This window comes from Temnothorax nylanderi, unplaced genomic scaffold (assembly GCF_030848795.1).
Source record: "Temnothorax nylanderi isolate EJ_2023f unplaced genomic scaffold, tnyl_v1.0 TNYL_tig0207_pilon, whole genome shotgun sequence".
NCBI lineage: Eukaryota > Metazoa > Arthropoda > Insecta > Hymenoptera > Formicidae > Temnothorax > Temnothorax nylanderi.
The window spans coordinates 303074-327222 of NW_027249269.1; the positions used below are offsets into that span (position 1 = coordinate 303074).

Here is a 24149-nt window from a genome sequence, read left to right on the forward strand (position 1 = left end):
TTTTAAAGTAAAAACGCAAAGTAAATGAGAAATTCCGAGACATATTATTGAAATTAGGTATTTCCTCATGTCTAAACAATTGATCGAAAACACATCGAAATTTAGTTGAAATCGATCGTCGATGACCACTCGATCCCTTCGAGCTCGAATCGACGTCGATTCGAACAACCATTTCTCACTGGGAACGTCCCGCGCGCACCGCACCGACGTGAACGCGTCGCGTACTTGCGTGCGTCGCGCCGCCGCGCCGCGGCCGGCCGTGCCGCCGCGCAGTCAGGTGAGCCGTCGAACGCGATTGGCTCCTCGCGAGTCGAGCCTTCACGTTCCAGCCAATCACGTTCGACCGCTCTGAGCCGCCGCGAGCGGCCGCGGCATACCAGACGGCATTAATAGACGCGACCGTTGAAACTTCGAAACGACGATACCTTCAAAGTCAGCGCGCGAGCGATGTTTTTGTCGGCGACCGTGCCACTTGTTTTCGCCAACTAAACGCTCGTCGTACCGTTTCTTACGAAAGTTACTCGGTTATCATTTACCCGATGAATCTCGCACAGATATGTGAAGTGTTCGTGCTCCGCGCGCCCGTCGCCGTCCGTGCTGTGTTTTTCGGAACGCGCACGTTTCAGCGATTGGCACTCCTGCTCCTCGTTTCGCGGGATTACGCATTCAAGAAGCCCCAAGTGTATTAAGCGTTCGTCGGAATAAAGATGTATCGTGCAAATCGCTCGCTCGAGGTGGAAGGATACGACGGCAATTGTGAGTAACGTGCAGTTTCGCTGTGATATTCGCGGACGATAATCGCTCGTCTCGCCATGTCTGGATTCGATAGAAGCATTTATTTATCTCGTGTGTCTTTAAATACTTCGTGTGCTTTGTGAATAGTGTGCCAGAATTGTGAGTGCCGCCGGACACGATTCATCTTCGATTTTTGATTATCTCTGAAGAAAGAAAGAGGACTGAGTGATATCGCCCTATGTATCGAGTGATTTAAGTGTTGGAACATCATGGATACGTCGCCCGTTTGTAAGTATTTGATATTTTCGTACATTTTGCGTCGCGTACGTTAGCGGCCGGCAGTCATCACGATTCCTCGTGTCGAGTATTAATAATGCAGTTTTACATTCGCGAGATTTACGAGTTCGATACGTACTGTGCGTGCGATATTTAATTTTAATTGTGCATTTTTGATTAATTAACTTATTAGTGAGTGTCTTTATTAACCGTCTACTTGACTCGCGTGGTATCGTGCCAAGTTGCCGACATCGCTATCTTAGAAGATTTCGTCGCCATTCACGGAACGAATCGGGACAATCAGTGTCGCGACCTCTTCAAATTTGCATGATAAATCTGTGGCTAGAAAGTGCTAAAATATTTCGGGTAATATCGGGACTGACACGCGGCCTCGGTGTCGTTCTTTTTGTTCGCGGCACGCTTATTTGTTCACGTGAAATCGGCGTGCGAGAAGAAAAGTCGATCATCGGCAGGCGGTGCAAAATCGTTCCGTATGTCGTAACGTTAGGATCTCTTGACCGTTCGTCGCTTACAATATGCAGTTACCTCCCGCGCAATTAATTAACTTTTACGTTCAGTGATTCGCGCGGGTATCGAATATCGGGTGATGAATACTTTTTTGGTCAAGCGGGTATGTGACGCGATCTATTCGCTCGCGGGAATCGAAGCGACACGCGACGGGAGTGCCGAACTTCGATAGCATGGCGTATTTTCGCACGATCCGCTTGATCTCAGTCAATCGTTTATTTAAATTCATTAGTCGGAAAACGCGGATTATGTAGGTACTAGTGATTCGTAACAACAAGCAACGTTTATTACCGGAACAGAAAAATTTTATATCAAGAATAATATTGATCTTTGGATCCTTAATAGATTAGGGTTTCTCCTTTTATTCCTCTCTGTGATTACCATTAAGGTCTTAAGTTTATATTGTTGAAATATAATTAAGATTACAGATATTTTGGTATATTGTTGAATATATAAAAATGTCTTGTAATACAAATCTATACAAAACTTACCTTTAAAAAAAAAAAAAAAAGAAAGCGCGCCAAGTGTACTCGTTCCATACTAAATATGTATTGAAAAAAATTTTGATCTAATTTGGTCTCATAATTCCAGTTGTATTTTTTACTACAAAAGCAATAATAACAGAAAGTTTGAGTAGTCTCTTACGTTTTACGATTTTGAGAAATTCGTATATAGATCCTTGTTGTCCGCTATGATTAGACCTGTATATTTATACACAGAGTAATTAAAAATCGAAAGAGTACAAATGTGATTAGAATTACAATTGTATTGCTTTCATGTATATTATTTGATTATTAAACCAAAACTGTGACTTATATTATTTATATTTCTTAAAATGGAATATCTATGGAATTACTATTTAGATTTCATAATACTTGCGCAGTTACTATATATAGTTTATACATATAAGTGGTTATCGATTACTGAATATATAGATACATAATATACATATAAATAACAACATATCTGAATTAACAGAATTTGGTGTAAAGTTATTTAAATAATTTTATTTAACTCAAGTAATTATATATATAATAATTTATAAATAATAATATACGTTAAATATATTAGATTCAAATTTATATAATCTTTATATTTTTAAATGTTAAACATTCAATTTTTTAGCGTTTGTTGTACATAATAAAATATATTAATTACTCAGAAAAGATACTTATACTATTTGACATTTACCTCTGCTGATCTTCTTGATTTTCAGAACTTTGCCCATGTCTATTATCATTATGGAAACTTGTAGATGCATGATTTTCTTCTGCTACAGGTTGTTGTATCGTTGCATCTACGTTATAATTTCCAGTTCCTCCACCAAATTCTGAGTGTTCGCTTATATTACGACACTTATTCAGATGAATATCTATGGCACGAGCTGTTGCACGATGTATTTTAACAGACCAATTGCAACGTCTGCAGTTTGTTTTATAATTTTCTGTGGTAAAGTATTGCGATAGTCTGGTATTTGTTACGTATTTTCGTATGTTATCCATCCTTAGTAGATCTTGTCCCACATACACCCGAATATACAGGAACCTCTGATTCACAAAGTATGCAATTTGCAATATACTTGTGATTGTATGTGAAATATCGCCATGGCGACCTGGATTCATCTCCCCAAATAAAGGTTGCGCCTTGCGTGGTAAATATACCATGCTTATGGGATAAGTGTACTTCCAAATAGTGTACTTTTTGATCTTTCGAATAAGTTTTACCACATTCGTGACATTTTATTTTGGAATCTTTTACTCTACTACAAACCTTCCAAATGTTATCAATTGTACGTTGTTGAGCTGCCATTATATCCGCATTATGTCACGGAGAATGTCTTACTAAATGTGACATTCTGACTACGCCAAGGAAAGTATTCGAAACCGTTTGATAAAGGTTGGAGAGAAACACGTGAATCTCTCTTAAGGACGTTCTCCGGTCCTTATACTAGAGAAAATCGATTTTCTTAGGATTTTCTTGAAACTGTGAATATACGTTAATTTAGGTGTGTTTTATGCGTGGTATAAATTTCAGTACCTCTTCCGGTATAAAAAATAAAGATACTGAGCCTCAAAGTTTCAACTTTTACTAATGAAAAGGTTTTCCAGGCCAAACGGTAAGAGATACGAGGTTGGCCAAGAGGACCAAAGTTGCTCCTCTCGTCGAGTTCTATAAGGAAAAAATGCCAAAACTAAAAAAAAATTAAATTAAAATTTTTTTTTTTGAAACTTTGAGGCTCAGTATCTTGATTTTTTATACCGGAAGAGGTACTGAAATTTATACCACGCATAAAGCACATCTAAATTAACGTATATTCACAGTTTCAAGAAAATCCTAAGAAAATCGATTTTCTCTAGTATAAGGACCGGAGAACGTCCTTAAATGTAAATATTGTACACACAAATAGCTAATAACAGCTTAATTATCTATTGTTAGACTCGGACACGGCTGTCATATGGAAAGGCACTTATGACGACCTGTGTATGTACATATATACACAGTATTATATATAGTATGGTTTTAATTTGAATCTTGGTAGTTATTAAGCCGTGTCACTCTATTTCTAATTTAATTTCCATAGTGCAACGTTTAGATTGAGTTTCATGTTTTACGCATTTATGACAAGCTAAAACGTTACACTTAGCAGTAAAGATTGGTATGAAATTGTATAAGTCAAAATTGTTTTTTTTTTACTTTTTTTCTGTATTAATCAGTACATCGTAGGTTACAACAATTAGTGTTATAAACATGTTAATTTTAAATTGGAAATATAAAATTTGTAATATGTAGGTAAGCAATTGGTTTTGGTATACGCACAAATATAAATTTACGCATTTTTATGGTTAACTGTAATTGATTCAAACTCTGGATTACCGAATTTGAATAATATTGTTAATAATTTTTATCAATAAATTTTTTTTTCTCAACGATCTTGTAACATTTATATTATTTAAAATAAATTTAAATCAGGCTACTTTTAATCTGTAAGAAATGAACATTAAGATCTAAAAAAATTATTTTTAATTCATGTATATTTTTATATTATTAATAATCTAATTAACTGGCAATTTATTATTGCTATATTTTATTTTGTATTTAAAAGTTTGGTATTACGCAATATAAGATACTCAGTTGTTTTATTGTACAGTATACTTTGAAAATATTTTATATCAAACATTTTTATTTTTAAAGACAAATTGTTTTAGTTTTTGAGGTGATATCTTTATACGTTCCTGAGTTCTCTCTCTCTCTCTCTCTCTCTCTCTCTCTCTCTCAGTCCGAATTCTTTTATATTTGAATTTAATTTTTGATGGGCCTTTATCATGCAGTTGTACAAATTTCTTTGTAGTTGTAGTGTTTTATTTTCTATTTGGCAATTGTAATTAGTTTTTTACATAAGTAAAATATTTAATTAATATTGTTAGATGGAAAACTGAAAGAAGGAGTAAAAACTTGTACATCGGAAAAATTGATAATAGTTTTGTAAAAAAATATTTTTAAATATATAAATACGTATTATGAATTAATTCCTTAAGGCACAATAGCTCTGAAAAATTAACTGCAAACTGATAATACACTTTAAAGTTCGATTTATTGATCTCTGATACTTTTTCGCACTTTTTCCGAGTAAATATTTCTTATTCCAAAACATTATCTCCAATTTTTTTTTTAAACAGCTACAAATTCTAAGAATTGAAAAGAATAATGAAATAATGCTCCAAATACGATTACAATTTAAAAAAATTATGTTACGAAATACTTATTAAATCAAAATACAAGATATTTCTTTTTACTTTGTAAGATTTTACAATATAAACTCCGAGACTTTAATGACAATGGACACAAATAAACTGATCTCACAATTGTACTTAATCCACCATAATTGTCACTAAACGCGAAGTGCTTTCTTAATTACCACAAATTAACTTTAATTGAATAGCATCAGCATTTGTCGCAGAGCTGATCTGACGAAGACATTCATTTTATCTTTGTCACATTCAATGCAACCAAATCGTGTTATAACAACCCTTAACCCCTTGAATTTTGCTAAATTTTTAATATGTTATAGTACATCTGATTCACTATATAATACATAAAAGATAATCTAACTCTGTCCAACACAATAACTTATAAAATATTAGCTAGCTAGTAACTTATAAAATATTAATGTTTAAAATTTTTTGTGTGGCGTAATTGTTTTAAAATTCTGCAAAGCAAAGTTTATGTATTACAATTATGTATTATAATCAGAAAAATAGAATAATGACATTATAATGACATTATAACAAAGAAGTACATCACAATTAACAAAAATATGTTAGATGACAATTAATCTTTGGTGTCGGAACTTTTAATTTGGTTTTTGGCTGGTATCTCTCTATCATAGAAACGTTTAAAACACATTAGTAATTTGCAGCAACCGCATTTTATGAATGCAACTTCTTTGCATAAGCATGATTTATTTATCATTAATATTGAAAGAAAATTATAAACATTAATATTTTATAAACTATTGCGCATTGGAGTTGCTGTACCTTGTATTGATAAATGAGATGTACAGCAGGGTGTATTAATTCGCTGAGTCATAGTAGAGCCTGACTCATCGACCGCTGGGTTTTTAATATAATTAACACATGCGTGGTTCATCGAAATATTAAAATGTATAATAAGAAAAATAAGTAACTAGTTCTCTTCTTTTATTTTACCTTATAGATATTTTACGCTGATAAGTCAGGTTTATAATTATTTCTTGATATCAAAGATATTTTTCTCATCGTTAACGCAGAAAAACAGTGTGTAACATTTATAAATATACAGTGCATTATATATATAGTAGTGGCCAAAAGTTTCCGGATAGTCACAGAAATCTAAATGCATTAATTATTTTAAGGACAATTACTTTAACAGTCATACATGAGATATACAAGTGATAAAGACAAATTAATAATACAACAATATCATATTTTTTATTAAATAAAAATATAAATAACAGGTTTTTAGTAAACACAGTTGTCAAAAGTTTCCGGACGGTTCATTTTATAATTGAAAAATTACAACTAAATTTTATATTAACAAAATTTTACACATTGAAAATGAAGTTTATTTCAATACTTTGTCGGCATTCCTTTCGAAGCAATCACTGCCGCACACCGACGAGATATAGACTCTATAAGATGTTTTATCAAGTACAGTAATAAAGTCCATTTTCTCTTTAGTGACTCATATAAATCAGTCTTGTAGGAATGTTGCTGCCCTGCATGACGTTTTAGTTCTACCCGTAAGTTTTCAATGGGGTCAAGGTCCGGTGATTGCGCAGGCCACTTCATAACTTGAATATTTTTGCTGAGCAGCCAATCTTTTACAAGCCTGGAACAACGTTTCGGGTCATTGTCATGTTGAAAAATCCAATTTATAAGCATTTTTTTTTGCAGCAAAATTAAGCAAATTATTTTGCAGTATATCTCTCGATACATTAAGTGAGTCCATTTTTCCATTAATTTGAACTAACAGACCAAGCAGAGAAAATGCTCCACACTATAATATTGCCACCACCATGTTTGACTGTCGGAGTTAGGTATCTGGCATTATAATGAAATAATTGCAATTTGCTACTCTTCCACTGGCTTTATTTTGTTTTTATTAAGATTAAAAGTTAAGCATGAAGTGAAATACCTGGGATATTTGAGAGTGCGCCAAAGTTCTGTTTGACGATGCAATGCTGCATTGAATGTGGAGGTCGCCAATTAGAACACCTTTTGTAAATTCAGTTTGTCAAACAATCTTGATAAATAAATAAATAAATAAATAATAAATCCACTCGCTCTATTATAATCCGGATTACTGTTTTTCCGCGTGCTTTTTATATTTTTATTGAGGGAAAATGATTGATAATAACAATACTTAGCTGATTGATCATAATCAGATAACGGTAATACAAAAAGTTTATCTACTGGATGATTCAGCGTACTTGAATTGTAGCTTAATTAAGTGAAGCTGAAAAAATATCTTATTGTTATTATTTAAGTAACTTCTATTTGATTAGCATGTAATTTAAACCGCGAAACAAATAACAAATAAAGAAGAAATATTAATTTCTAATTAATATTTTTTCTTATTGCTTTATTCGTTGTTTCTTGCTAAATTTATTTTATTTCAAAGTTACAACCATTATCAGAATAATCAAAATATGCTTTATTAATTTTTACACTCATTTTTAACACTATTGTTTTTGCGGATATCCTTGTTTAACTTATTAATAAACGCTTTAAAAAAAAAGATTAATTAAGGCAAGTAAATAAATTAATTAAACTTAAATATAAAATGTGGATAAATAATATATTTTCTTTCTTCACGAAACTGTGAACTTATACATTTGTACATTTTATATCATTGTATCTATAGTTTTATAGAAGCCACATTTCTTATCGCAGAATTTGTACAGATTTTGTTATATGGACGATACATAATATGTAAGACTAGTAGCATGTTCGTCAAAATTAGCTGCTACGACGTACTATTTGACTCAATATTGATATTGAGTCAAACAATACAATTAAGTCATAAGACTGCGTCTAAAGTAAATCTTTCTTATCGTAAACGTATTATAAATTTTCGTAGATTACAATGAATTATCAGTGCAGCGTCATCGTTCGGATATCATATGGATGCATTCCATGAAACGAGTATAAAATGCAGTCAATTCGTTGGTTTGACATTAATCAGTGACATGTTTCTCAAAGCAATCGTATCTCTCGCTCTTCTAACAATGGCGGTCGCCGGTAAGTAAATTTTCTTTTGATTTATACAACACATATATAATTTGTATAAACCCATTTGGTTACATTAAAAAAATAATCACTAAAACAAATACATTATACGAAACTGCTCTTATTAAAAAGTCTCAAATTTATTATACTACAAATAATAATAAAATTATCGTATCCTTTCATGGTTCATTAAATAAGAGAAAGACTAAACTTAGTTTTTATTATATTATTATAAATTTTTCAAATTACATATTTCATAGAGATATCTTTGATGTGTTACGATCAACTTCTTCTGGCGCGAATATATTTTTAAAAATATTATTAATTAAAATTTCAGGGAGGCCCCAAGTCGGTCTCCAGATGCCGGCGCCGATCTTACCGCCTTTTTCACCTCAAATAATCGGAGGTCAACCGGCACCGGAAGGTGCTTACCCGTTCATAGTTTCCCTTCAAGCATCCTCCCGGCACTTCTGCGCCGGATCCATTTTGAACGAACGCTGGATCATAACTGCAGGGCACTGCGTTCAAGCAGTTCCTTCTTCAAATTATCTTCGCGTCAAGGCTGGAAAGCATGATCTTCTACGTAATGAGCCCGACGAACAGACGGTCCAAGTTTCGCAAGCTTATGTACATGAAAGCTATAAGGGGTAAGTAAAACGTTGAAAAGCAATAAGTACGAACAATTTAATTAGTTTTTAGTCGGATTAATATCCGTTTAATATGTAATTAATGTTGTATTTATAATTGACTTGTAATTGTGTATATTAGTAATCTAGAATATAATGTTTTTTGCATCAATAATTAGCAGCTCTATTTATAGAATAAATACAATAATCGAGATTACTAATAATGACGCACTATAATGGTATTACGGTTATCACTTAATATTTACAATTAGAAAAACTTTATATCAGATAAGCGATGATGCACGAAATAAATCTATATAGGGATCTGTTATGTTTTATATATATACAAAATATTTCCGTTAACTCTGTAGATTATTATTATTTTTCCACTAATACAATTCTTTTAGTATTAGTTTAAGCACAATTATCTTTTTAAAGGTTTGTAATTAATAAATATATAATTTTATATTTGTATCGAAGTATATATTTTCTAATTTTCAGTGCTATTGGCCCATATGACATTGGTCTGCTTAAACTAGCGTCCCCATTGAAGTTGACGAAGCGAGTACAAGCCATCGAGTTGGCACCACCAGAAAGCGAACCATCGGGAGAGGCATGGCTTGCTGGATGGGGCTCCATCTCCTATCCGAATACCTATTTAATGCCGAAATTGCCACAACTTGAGCATGTTCGGAAGGAGTACATCGATCGCAAAGTTTGTCACAAATCCGTCATGCGCTTGACTGGATATTCTCCCGTTCATGAAACCAATGTCTGCACTGGGCCATTGTACGATGGAATCGCAGCCTGCAATGTAAGTTCCAGACGTTCAATAAAAGTAAATCACCGTAGCAGTAGCATCGCGTATTAACGTGGCAATTTAATCGATTAAAATCTTTAATACACTTTTAGGGTGACTCCGGTGGCCCTCTAATCTCCTACATTGGACAAAAGCCGGTGCTCACTGGAATAGTGTCTTGGGGTATTATTCCATGTGGTACTGCAGGCGCGCCATCCGTGTACACCAAAGTATCCAAATTCAATGATTGGATTGCGCAGAAAACCGGTAGTTATTAATGACGGCAATATTGACGACGTATCACTGCATGTATACTAATGACGAATTATTATATATTATATCAAGAGACACGGTAGTGTCTCACGCTGCGCGTGTACTTGGCGCGTGTATTTATCTCGTTATATCGTACCGTACTATATAGAGTCTAAACCAAATTTGTATTTTATTACATATAAGTTAGATAAAGGGAAGTGAGAGAGGCAATTGGAGCCACGCGCGGTAATTAATGCGCAATCAAATAATAGTCAATAATAAAATATATTAATTAATACAAATTTGGATGTCAAATTTTTGTTTAACAAAGACTCTAATGCTAGTGACACACAGAATGAGGATGAAAAGCTGTTCTTTTTTTCACTATTCCTTACATTCTTACGATTACAGAACAATTTAAGAACATAACAAGGGATCTGAAAGTGAGATTATCGTATAATAGCTTAAACAAAATGCGAACCTTCATAAAAGCTCATAAGGATAGTCTCCCACCATCCAAACAATGTAACGTAGTATACAAAATTAATTGTAATGATTGCGACGCTTCTTATGTAGGCCAAACGAGCAGACAATTACAAACAAGAATTAAGGAACACCAGAACCATATAAATTGGAATACATCTAATCATTCTGTTATAACAGATCATAGATTAGCATTAAATCATAATTTCGATTGGGACAATGTGGAAATTCTAGATAATGAATCGTATTTTTATAAACGCTTAATTTCTGAGATGCTGTGCATAAAGAGACAGGAAAATGGATTGAATTTGCAGACGGACACGGAAGGTTTACCGGATACTTATTTGAACGTTATTGATAGGTCATTTAGAGTTAATTTAGAGTTATCCGTTGCGAATGTTTATCCCCACCATTAACTCATGTACACACCGCTTTTATTATGTTACCCTTCCGACTTCTACCAACGCTCACTCACTCACGACATGTCAGAGTGACAGTAGGAACATTTTAACACCGCGACTTACCGTTCTGTAATACTCCGTAAGTAAGGGATTGTAATTGTAATTTTAATACTGACACATTGCGTTTTTTAACATATTGCGACTCCGTTTTCACGGTTTAGAAAGGACAATCGAATCTTTCCTTTCTACCTGGTCTTCCAACCTAGGAGTTAAACGTCGAAGATGCGATCGATTGTGAGCATGTGCATATCGGCTTATCCTGATGGACTACCGAACATCCGTATGACTTTTATTTTATTCATTTGACTGCGCCGTTCTACTGACTGACTCATTTTATCGCGATTGACTGTATTTTATCATTGACATTTTTATGTATTATTTTCATTTATACGCTGAAGATGACACAAAAAAAGTGTCGAAACGTCCGAATTTGTATTAATTAATATATTTTATTATTGACTGTTATTTGATTGCGCATTAATTACCGCGCGTGGCTCCGATTGCCTCTCTCACTTCCCTTTATTTGATTTATTCAGGAGAGCCTATATTTCGTTTATTTTATATAAGTTAGAATTATTATTTTTTCTTACATATATAAGTTTTATTATATTATTTTATATTTACAATTTACTAATTGCAACGATAATTTTCTACCAATAAATTATATTCTTTTTTTAATGTCACTATTAATTGATGTTTACTGGTATAACCTACTTTATTACTATACTATTAGATACATTTTTACTATATTAATCTCATTTTTACTAACCCTTATATTTCCTGTACACAACATGTATACTCAATTCACGAATTGCGAAACACGAAAGGATAATTGTTCACATTTACAAAATTTACAAAACACTTGCATGTAGGGGCTCGTTGGCACAATTTTCACAATTTTGGCATTTAATTTTTTAAACAACTAATTATCATGATTAAACAGTACTAATATGATAGAAAGAATCTTTCCCTACACTTTCATGCCAGGAACAATTCTTTATACTATATATTTTCTTTGTAATAAGAGAAATACCAACATGCTGCATTGTAGTCAGCTTGTCCCGATAGTAGGGTAAGTAGGCTATACGACAAAGTCCATGTTAAATTAATGAAAACGTAATAGAAATACAAAACAGATAGCAGATATATACTTTTTGATAAAGATTGTATCTTTTACAGTTATTTTGTAATGATTGAATAGCAAAATACTATTGCAGAAAAACAATTGTCAACTATATTTTAGATGTAGCTTTCTTCAATATAAAATTATTAAATATAAATATATATATATATGTTTCTATCAGCATTGTAGGTAGCAAATCACATGTTCATACACGTCTCACGCGCGCGGCAATAGCAAGTCGAGCTAAGCGTGCCTTAATATGAGCCAATATACCTCATCCTTACATACGTTTAATTTCAGTCATTTTATTACAATAAATCACTGTTGTTACTCAAAATAACATGGCGTATAGTAACAGAAACTTTTCTTTTAACTAATAATACGTCACTTTGATTTACTTCTCTAGTTGAAGAATATTAATATCGCGATATTTTAAAACGCTCGAAAATTTACTTGCCACCTAGCTCTTTTGAATCAGAGTTTTCTCTTTTTTTTTATTGTAGTACTTGTTTGAGTTAAATAAAACTTTGGGAAAAGTACCAATATGTTATAAAAGAGATATTTTGTGATAACTTTTTCATTGTTTCTCTCGTCATAAATACATAAACGAAACGCAATGCCAACTTGCTCCTTGTGCCAACGAGCCCTCCTCTACATACATGCCACTAAAACGAACTGTTACCAGTTGTCGATATACAACGACGTCGTCGACGTCACCAAACGCGCGGAAAAGAAACAATGCACGCTATCTCGCTCGCTCTATTAACTTCCCGCTCCCTCGTTCACGTTCACTGTCTCGCTCGCTCTTTCATTCTCTCTCGCTCACTCACTCTCTCAATATACCTATCTGCAAAGCTTGATCGCTAGCGCACTCTTACGTCAGAAATAGCAGCGGGACAAGAAAATCTTATAATATAGGACATATATAGGACATACTAAAATTCTCATACTCGTGTAAATATACACGATAGTGTCTCTTGAATGATATATATAACGTTGTGAGAACTTTTATATTTTTGTTTCTATTGTTTAAAATATTAAAAATAATTATTAATTATTAATATAAGTAAAACTTTGACCGATAAGTTAGCCATAGGGTGATAATTTCTTTACGCTAATTTAAAATAAGATGCCTATTAATATTAAAAAGTTAAATCAATTATCGATTTAAATATGTTAAATTTACTGTTCCAATGAATAAGTGTGTTTCGAGACTGACAAATAATCGGCACGCAATTTGCGTGGAAAAAGTATATAAATTCACATAAAAATATAATATTAAGCTACAAAGATCCAGCTTGACCAAAGATGGCATATCTTGATCTTTTGTCGTTAATTTCATTTAAAAAGTTATCTAAAAAATAAAAGTTGCTACTATTATCACCACAATGACAAAAATAAAACTAAAAAAAGTTCCAATTTCGATTCTTGAATGAATGTTTTCTTATATAGCAGAAATTGGCAAACTTTTTTTATAATTAATTAAGTAGTATTTTAGGTTTTGTTGATCAAGAGGCAAAATCGAGAATATTATGTAGATATACTTATATATATAACAAAAAAGAGAGCAAATTTTTTTATTCATAAAATTTAAAATATAACAATAATTACATGATTTGTACAAAAACAGCGACAGACTGTGATAACTTTTGGCGCGCAGGCCATATTAGGTTATCGATCTCTTCTATAGAAGAAAATTTTCTTCAGATATTTAAAGCATTTCTTGAAAGAATAGTCTTTGAAGAACTTAGTCAGAAAAATATTATAGCTCAAATTAATTTTAAAATAAAAACATTATCAATTTTTGTGATAAAACACTGAACAAGAAACTGAAATTGGTACCCTACTTTGGTTATTTTTTATAGCAAATTTTCTGTCTCAACATCTTTTTATTTGCTACTTATCTTCTTATCTTTTGTATATTTAATCTAGCAAAATTTCAAGTTATCATCATTCCGACTTTGAAATTTCGCACAAGAACGCCAAAGTGCGCAAGCGCTGTCTCACAATAAACTCTGATATTAGAATTAATATTGACATTTTCTTTGACTAGTCCAACATCAATTGATGTATTGGTTTACTTTCACGACTACTTCTGTTTTAAAAGCTTCACGTTGAATACTATCAGCCAGTTCTATTGTGCTACCATGCAAATTCTTGTCAAGCAGCAACAGCAACAGCAGCAGCAGCAGCAGCAGCAGCAGCAGCAGCAGCTTCGTCGGTATACTTACCGCAACGCGTGAGCACGTGGCACGGACTGGAGGACTTCGTCATATTGATCGACCTGAATCCGCGCTCCGGTCGGCGCGTCGACTAGCGCGCTTGTCAGTACCCTGAAAGCGCTTGTACGCTGCATTTACAGCGTAATCGCGACCGCATAGTCGCACCGTGGCATTTCGCGAACTGCATCGTGCCCTCTGCTACGTACCCTCGTACCCTCATTACGCGCGTTTCACCGTCGCTATGCATCGGTGATGTAGACTCGTCGGTAGACTCGGCGCTAAGGTGTCTGAGCTTGAAGAAGGTGTAGGCGCAGAGTAGTGCCGGATCTCGTTAGAGGGTCGACAATATTGAATCTGAGATCACGACACACGAAGGAGGACGATGACCAGTAAAAGAAAATAGATTTTGTGTTCCAGACATCGTTTAAAAATCAGGTCACCAGTGTTGTCACGAGAAAATCAACCCTTCTAGACTGACCCCGTGGTGCTAGAAAAGTATGTGCGAATTGTGATTAGAGGTATGACTGCATCACATCTGCTTTTCAATCTGTTTTATAGATACAAGTGGTGCACTTCGGATTTTGTGCAGTTTTGACCCGTATTTTAATCATTATAGCTGGCTAAATATCTTTTAGTTAAGTTATTACTATTAACGTAAAATGAGATCTAGACATTCGGCACATAAATGATATATAAAATGTAAAATCTGTAAAAGTAAAAATTTTCGAAAGATTTAGGCAAATAATCAGTAATTCTTGTATTACTTTGTCGAGTAATCAAATCAAGGTAATTTATTATTATAAATTATAATAATAAATATTTAACACAAAAGATGTTGACACATGAAAGGAATTTAATACTTTAATATTGCGTTTATTAATTTTTATGAAAGAAAAGACAGAGAGTATTTTAGAAGAATTAAAATAAATAATAGACAAAGTATTTTTGTACCTTTCTTATTATTTCTAGAATTACGGTTATATAACCGTTTTATAATGTTAAAATTCTTACGAATCTTCCTTTAATTCATACACTATTGTAAGTATATTATAGTTATAATACTTTATATCATAGAATAAACTAATTTATTTTAGTAAACAATATATTTATTAAATAAATAATACTATAACTTAGACGTAAAAATCTTTTAACAAATAAATATTTAACATTATACCTTAATTAATAATTTATTGTTGTTATCAGGAAATACCATAGTACCAAGTTTCATGGCCAGTTAAATGATTTAGTGCGTTATTATCTCATTAAGCTGCTAAGTGCCTTAAATTGAGCATTCACATTATGACAGTTCTCAAATACACGAATACATCGAGAATACATGTCAGCATATAAAGAGGAAGTAAATATTTCCGGTGCCAAATACTAGCGGTAACAGATACCAGCATAAATTAGTTCTGTTTAATATTAATTAATATTATTATATTATTAATATAATAAATAAAATATTTTTAAGCGCAAAACAAATTAAATAAATAGGAATATTTTAACAAATAAGTAAAGTATATCATTAAAATAATATTACATCATCAAAAAATTTATTTGCAAAATTTATAAAACAAATATAAATTTGATTAAGACTTGTGAGAATTTTTGCATTGCAATATTAAAGGTATAAGCAAGTATATAAACAATTAATTTAGAGAGAGCTTGAGCACTTACTTTAATTGTAGAATTTTATTTTCGCGTTTAAGTAGCTTAAAGCGGAATTGATGAAAAATATTTATTATAGCGCATACTCCAGCACAAAATTGGTTCTATATATTTTCACAGATTGCCTTAAATTTAATTTGAAAATCAATTCCGTAATTTCAGGGACGGCTTGAAATATACGGCTGAATCAGCTCGCGCTAATCGGGCGCTACTCGATGTTTGAGAAAGTCTCGACATGACGCGAAGCTAAACAAAGTGTAAGGAGATCCTGCCGCTGTCAGGATGTGGACAAATCACTTGATAGTGGGTGAGTGTGCATGCGTTCTCGATGAGCTTTCCATTTAATCCCGAAAGGTTTTTCTATATTTTAAGAGGATACTATCGTCGAATTGAAATAGGCTTCTCCCTTACACAAATGTCTATCATATTCAACGTCTAGAGTTTTTACACTTTAAAACTAGAACAATTATTATAATCTTGTCACTTGGAACTTTATATATAACTTAAAAATCCATATATCCAAGGTACAGAATATTTGCTTTTTTAACGTTGTTAAATTAACTTGGAGCATAAATGTTAAGATACAAATAAATAATCGCGATTGTTTGTACGTCAAGAAATCGACAATCTTGGAAATCTAATGCAAATTGGTTACGGTCTAACTTGCTATTACTATGAGTTTTATTACGCTCTAGAAATCATAGGTGTTATATATTAGATCAATCAACACGCGTACGGCCACTGCTTCCGTGCTGCTAGGTACGTGGACACGTACGTACGTCAGATTCATGAAGAAAGATCGCATTTTTTTAGAAATATAGAGAACTACAGGATAAAGATATACAGATTGGATATTGCATCACCGTTCCTTATATAATAAGAATTACTAACAGATTAAATCAATAATTTTACAAATTATACTTAAAATATGATACATAGTCCTCTATATTTCAAGTCAAATGCGGAGATATTTTCAAAAAAGTGCGTCAGGCATCTCCAAATTGTTTTGGTTCACTAATATAGACAATTGTTGCTGAATATTTCATTTGAATGGGAAAACTTGCAATATATTACAAAGTGTAGTAATGTAAAAATTATGTTTTACATTTGTAAAAGCATTAATTTTTTTATTATATATCTTTATACTCACGGCACTTCGCGCATATCTTTTTTATTTTCTATTATATACTTTGTATATCATCTATACGTATTTTTAAATTGATATTCTAGATATTATAGAAAACCCTAAGTTTCTTACAAACAATAGCAGATTCTGTACAATAATCGCCAAAATACGGCACGCAAGCACAAGGATATCGATTTAGTTCACTTACCTCTTACATAGTATTACATAGTATAACCTGTTCATAAACATTAATTATAGCAGCACGATTCTGCACGGCTATAAATGTAACGAGTAAAAAAATGCAATTGCTCTCGATATTGAAATAATTCTTACATGCACCACGCAGAAAATGTTAATCCTTTGGCCTTTCACACTATCGCTTATTAAAATATCAAAGATATATGAAAGAATTAAAAGACCTGAAGTAATTAAGACAAAGTTGAATTACTATATCTACGTCATATTCTAAATATACGCACGCATTAATTTAACTGGAGCAAAATTTTATCCAAACGTCTATCAAACGTTACGTGAAATTTCTAGCTTTCGTCTTTCCAAGTTATTTTCTTCAAGATAGACGTTCTATAAGCATATGATACACATGTATGTTTCAAGGCTCTTTTAAAACTATACGCAACTAAGTTTAATTTCTAAATCACGCCCCAGATAATGCCATTTACTGTTCTATACTTTTCTATACCATATGCTTTCTGCACACATGTTTATACCGCATGTGTGTCATATTTTATATCCTATACATATTCCCATACTCCATCCACCATCATCAATTCTTTACTACACACCTCATAATCTGATGCAAGAGCGAAAGCGCAGCAAAATTAGTATCATCCAGCGAACCGAAAAATCTGGACGTGACTGCCGCACGGGTCCCTCTTTGATCAATCGAGTGATAGCATTATTAACTAGCACAACTATCAGCAACATCGTTAATACCGGTATGTTAGAGCCGCGCTATAGAGATAGTAGCGGTTGTAATGGTAGTCGCAGCACTCGCAGCCACCGTAGCCGTTGTATAATAGCGCTAGGCCTGTCGCTTGCGTTATCACAGATCACGTCGAGTTACTTAAGCTATAGCAACCTGCGCACATTGCCAACGCCACATTGCCTAAAGCAGTAACGAATCTTTCGTTTTCAGCGGCAATTGTACTCGCGGTTGCCAACGTCTGTCATGCGGAGTGCCAGAGTGAGTGATTAAGCCAGCTTACTCTCCTCGGTATGCCCGTACCGTGTCGTCGGACTCGTTCTCGCTAGGGACTCGATGAAGGTCGATGAAGCTCGATGCGTCCGCGGCCAAGTGACTTTTTGTCAGAGTATACCTCAGGGTGGGAAAGCGTTCTCCGTCGGGTATTTTATCCGGTCGAGATTGCTTTCGCTCCGAACTGGGCGAGAATTGCACGAAAAAAAGTTTTGCTTAATGAAGAGCATTATAGTTATTTTCAACAATCGAATGTCGAATTCTCGATAAGTCATAAGAGGTCTTTGTAAATCGTAAGTGTCGCTCGACAATATTCGCATAAATTAATCTTATTCTCGTCCAGTTTCATCGAACACAACCCGAAGCGTTTGTGCTTCTCTATTGCGCTGTGAAAAGCGAACAGTGTTTGTTATCTCGTTTTTTTAGAACTCACGTGCGCGCTTATCGATACGTAAATTCTTATATGAAAAATGTGCACTCGGAAAACTATGTGACCGCAAAGTATAAAAAACTTTCCAGATTGAATAATTTATCCGAATTGTGTATGATCCCAAATTACATATTTAATGATTTTGATCTTATTAATTAGTCACTTTCATTACAATAACAGTTTATAAACTCTTAAGTCTACTATCTGCTTATTTAGCGTTAAATATGACTGTTTGACAGCTAAAAGTTTACAAGTTGGTTTGTGCATTTAATATAGTATGTATGTTATACAGAGTGTTTCAGAAGGTATAATGGAACAAACTTTAGAGGATGATAAGTCTCACCCATAGACATATATAATAGACTGAGCATTCCCATTGGAGAGCTTCTGTCACAAGCAAGATCTGTCACAATTAGATTAGAAATTGTCACAATTAGAAAAGGAATGCGGCACTGCAAACATATCTTCTGTCCTTCAGATCTTGCCAGAAGCTCTCCAATGGCAATGTTCAGTCTATTGTGTACGTTTATGGTCTCACCAAAAGAATCAATTTGGTTAAGGAACAAGTGTGCTCCGACGCGTCCTTGAGGAGCTACGCCTGCTAGCTATGGTATACCTATACATCATTCCAGTCGACATTAGGGACGAGGAAGTAATTGAAAGGGATCGTGACGGCCCGGGAAAAAAAAATTATATATAATCATATATAATTGTATATAAATGATCATATATAATTATATATAATTATATATGAAAATTGGCACGATATAATTTTATCTGATTATATATAAAAATATATAATTTTACAAATTTTTATATAATTTTATATAATTATATATAACTTTATATTAAGGTTTACTTTCAAAAAGGATTATATTTTATTATATAAAATTATATATAATTTTTGCATTATTTTGCATCAAGAATCAAGACAGTGTTGGGTGAGTCTTGCGTTGTATTGCTGACAAAGATATATGTCTCGCGGATGTCATGATTTTGCTTCGCAGGAAGCCTGCTTATATTAGCCTCCAACTGAAATTTACTTACGAGTTAGTCTTACCATTATGCGCCGCCTAGTGGCGTCGTTGCAAACTATCACGGAAAGACAGCTACCGCGCGCATGCATCTTTCTTAACTGCATGTACATTATTTCTATATCTTTGACACATAAAATTATATATAATTATATATCTATCTACATATATAAAGACAAATGTCCTGACTGACTGACTCATCAACGCCCAGCCGAAACCCCTGAACCTAGAAACATGAAATTTGGAGAGTGTATTCCTCTCATGACGTAAGCACCCACTAAGAAGGGATTTTTAGAAATTCGACCCCTAAGGGGGTGAATAGGGGTAAGATGTGTTTTCACGACTTTCTCCCTGCTTGGGCCTGATGAGATATCGACTTGGTTTTTGCTTACAAAGGTTACCCGCATACAAGTGTTTAAAAACATAATTCAAGATTTTGCCCTAATCAACCCCTAAAGGGGCAAATCTAAATTCGGGGGTGAATTATAGAATCCTTCGCATACCGTAGCAAAGCACGCGGGTGTATCAAGCTAGTTATATATAATTATATAAATTTATATATTTTAGGATTTACTTATTTAGAAAAATTCTATATTTATTTATATAAAAATATATTATTATATACAGGGTGTCACTGAATGTTTGGTACTTTTCTCATATTTAGATAGAGCGAGCCAAACTGAGTCGAAAAGTCATGTACCATTTTGCAATTTTCGCGATAGTTGATGAGTTATTAATGATTAAAATCGCCGTATTGGCCCGCCCACCGCCAAATCCAAGCGCGCGGTGAGATGCGGCCGCCTCGCGGTCGGCGCGCGGGCAGTTGTTTACTCCAAGCGGCGATGATGACACGGCGCGACGCACGAGCGGCGCGTAACGCCGGGCCCCCGTCCTGATCGATGATAGTTTCTCGCCTTTTTTAAACAGAAATAAAATTTTCTAACATAGAAAAATTTTTTGTGCGTACGTATGTACATACGTGTGTACATGCATACACACAGGAACATATCAATTGTACTGCTTAAAAAAGCGATTACTCAATTTACTTTTTTTCTTTTAGTAAGTAACGGTTGTCTTTAAGAAAGAATATTTTCTTGATGATAGTCTTAAAATGTACAAATTTTAGAAAGAGTCTTTATCATGTACTCGAAAGAAGAATTTATACTCCTTCAAAGAACATAATAAAATTTTATCAAAGAAAAGTCAAAATAATAAATAAAGTAATATGAGGACCCTCGAGATTAAAATAGGAGAAGTCAAGGCTATGAGGGTCAGACGCAGATCACAGTGAGTAATATCAGAAATAACTGATTTATTCGTCGTTTTGATACATTACATCGATCCGTACGTTTCGGCTCAGTTTTGAGCCATCTTCAGCGGTAGTTACAGAAATTAAGTTACACGTTCTCCTGTACCGTATGGTGAGTTTACTGATTCAAAGTATCAGAAACATAGACCAATTGATCCATATCTGTAAATTTGTTCAATTAATGTTGAAATATTAAAAAGATCTCTTAGGAAACTCACCATTCGGTCTGAAAAACGTGGAATACAGAGCCATGTACATAATGAATACTCTCTGCGAGAAGACTTGACGATCTTGTCGACACGACACACAATGATATGAAAGGTCTTGCAAGAAGAGGCATGTCGTAGGTCAACACACCGGCGAGGATTATAACATAGCATGATTTGACACCGTCTCAAAATGACACGGATTTTTTGCATCATGCATATGTCACGGTTTTGAGCAAATTGTAATCCATGCTCATGAACTTGGTCGTTGGCAAATCGGGGTTTTACTATTGGTACATGCAATATTGTGACGGTGTCAAATCGTGCTTTGTTATAATCCTCGCCGATGTGTTGACCTACGACATGCCTCTTCTTGCAAGACCTTTCATATCATTGTGTGTCGTGTCGACAAGATCGTCAAGTCTTCTCGCAGAGAGTATTCATTATGTACATGGCTCTGTATTCCACGTTTTTCAGACCGAATGGTGAGTTTCCTAAGGGATCTTTTTAATATCTCAACATATTATTTGAACAAATTTACAGATATGGATCAATTGATCTATGTTTCTGATACTTTGAATCAGTAAACTCACCATACGGTACGGAGAACGTGTAACTTAACTTGTGTAACTACCGCTGAAGATGGCTCAAAGCTGAGCCGAAACGTACGGATCGATGTAATGTATCAAAACGACGAATAAATCAGTTATTTCTGATATTACCCCTTATGAAAAAAAACTATTGACAGCGAATTAACTATTGGACTTTCAATAGTTAACTATTAAATTTGAATAGTACGTACTATTCAAATCTAATAGTTATCCAATAGTTAATTCGCTCTCAATAGTTTTTCAATAGTTTTTTTTCATAAGGGACGCACTGTGATCTGCGACTGACCCTCATAGCCTTGACTTCTCCTATCAAAATAATTAGCAAATCGAATTTTTGTTTTAATTTTATATTCTTAACTGAAGAACTGAATAATTAGAATTTAGAATATTATTTATTTTAAGTAATATTATCAAGAAAACATTTTTTGTAAAGATCATCGTTACTTAAAGGAAGAGAAAATTGAGTAATTGGTTTTTTTAGCACTAGAATGATATTTTTTTGCGTGTGCGTATACGGCCGTTTTGCTATTTAATATCATCATAAAAATTCTACCAAATTAAATTGATACTCAAAGAAAAGAAATTATTATTATGTCCAGATACTTATAATTCATCGAATTATTATTAAGCTATAATTGAAAATGCAGAATTAAAATTATGTCTAGACAAAATATTAATTCTGAATTTATTTTATGTTATGACATAAAAATTTTTCGGGAATTAAAATTATGTACATAATTGTAATTCACGAATTTTACTTATGTACACAATTTTGATTCTTAAATTTTTATTACGTACATAATTGTAATTCTCGAATTACTCTTTTTCTTTTAGTAAGTAACGGTTATCTTTAACAAAGAATATTTTCTTGATAATAATCTTAAAATGTACTTATCACAAATTTTAGAAAAAGTCTTTGTCATGTACTTTGTCATGTACTTTGTATGAAAAAAGAATTTATACTCCTTCAAAGAACATTATAAAATATTATCAAAGAAAAGTCAAAATAATAAGTAAATCGAATTTTTGTTTTAATTTTATATTCTTAATTGAAGAATTAAACAATTAGATGCCTCTTCTTGCAAGACCTTTCATATCATTGTGTGTCGTGTCGACAAGATCGTCAAGTCTTCTCCCAGAGAGTATTCATTATGTACATGGCTCTGTATTCCACGTTATTCAGACCGAATGGTGAGTTTCCTAAGGAATCTTTTTAATATCTCAACATTAATTGAACAAATTTACAGATATGGATCAATTGGTCTATGTTTCTGATACTTTGAATCAGTAAACTCACCATACGGTACGGAGAACGTGTAACTTAATTTCTGTAACTGCCGCTGAAGATGGCTCAAAACTGAGCCGAAACGTACAGATCGATGTAATGTATCAAAACGACGAATAAATCAGTTATTTCTGATATTACGCATTGTGATCTGCGTCTGACCCTCATAGCCTTGACTTCTCCTATTTTAATCTCGAGGGTCCTCATATTACTTTATTTATTATTTTGACTTTTCTTTAATAAAATTTTATTATGTTCTTTGAAGGAGTATAAATTCTTCTTTCGAGTACATGATAAAGACTCTTTCTAAAATTTGTACATTTTAAGACTATTATCAAGAAAATATTCTTTCTTAAAGACAACCGTTACTTACTAACAGAAAAAAAAAGTAAATTGAGTAATCGCTTTTTTAAGCAATACAATTGATATTTTACTGTGTATGCATGTACACACGTATGTACATAAGTACGCACAAAAAATTTTTCTATGTTGTTAGAAAATTTTATTTCTATTTAAAAAAAGGCGAGAAACTATCATCGCTCAGGACGGGGGCCCGGCGTTACGCGCCGCTCGTGCCGCTTGAAGTAAACAACTGCCCGCGCGCCGACCGCGAAGCGGCCGCATCTCGCCGCGCGCTTGGATTTGGCGGTGGGCCGGGCCAATACGGCGATTTTTAATCATTAATAACTCATCAACTATTGCGAAAATTGCAAAATGGTATATGACTTTTCGACTCAGTTTGGCTCGCTCTATCTAAATATGAAAAAAGTACCAAACATTCTGATACACCCTGTATATATATAAAAAAATTTTTCTTGTATATAATTTTACGTGAGGAATCAGATATAATTTTATATAATTATATAGAATAATATATATTTTATATAATTACATATTTTAATATATATTTATATATAATAATATATAAATATATATGTTGAAATTTTCTGATTTATACAAAATTATGTATGCTTATATATAAATATATATAA

The 24149-nt window shown here is 33.2% G+C and overlaps 1 protein-coding gene and 2 long non-coding RNA genes across 5 annotated transcripts; all 3 read left to right on the top strand.

The window, feature by feature from the left end:
- The first annotated feature begins 444 nt into the window (after window positions 1-444).
- Window positions 445-11610, top strand: LOC139779059 (lectizyme-like). 2 transcript variants are annotated; one of them, XM_071717283.1, is made up of 6 exons: window positions 445-756; window positions 883-1023; window positions 8158-8318; window positions 8644-8953; window positions 9434-9746; window positions 9845-11610. In XM_071717283.1, the coding sequence occupies exons 3-6, from the start codon at window positions 8201-8203 to the stop codon at window positions 10007-10009; spliced, it is 906 nt and encodes a 301-aa protein (XP_071573384.1). In that variant the 5' UTR covers window positions 445-756; window positions 883-1023; window positions 8158-8200; the 3' UTR covers window positions 10010-11610. The 2 variants fall into 2 exon arrangements, with proteins under 2 accessions (XP_071573384.1, XP_071573383.1); XM_071717282.1 differs by having other exon boundaries at window positions 445-1023.
- Window positions 11611-14257: 2647 nt separating this feature from the next.
- On the top strand, window positions 14258-18867 carry LOC139779056 (uncharacterized). Of its 2 annotated transcripts, none has more exons than XR_011719792.1 (3): window positions 14258-14790; window positions 16103-16247; window positions 18223-18867. It is a non-coding gene; the product is annotated as an uncharacterized lncRNA (long non-coding RNA). The 2 variants fall into 2 exon arrangements; XR_011719793.1 differs by having other exon boundaries at window positions 14273-14767.
- Window positions 18868-22890: 4023 nt separating this feature from the next.
- On the top strand, window positions 22891-23292 carry LOC139779058 (uncharacterized). Its single transcript, XR_011719796.1, has 2 exons — window positions 22891-23063; window positions 23120-23292. It is a non-coding gene; the product is annotated as an uncharacterized lncRNA (long non-coding RNA).
- The last annotated feature ends 857 nt before the right edge of the window (window positions 23293-24149 follow it).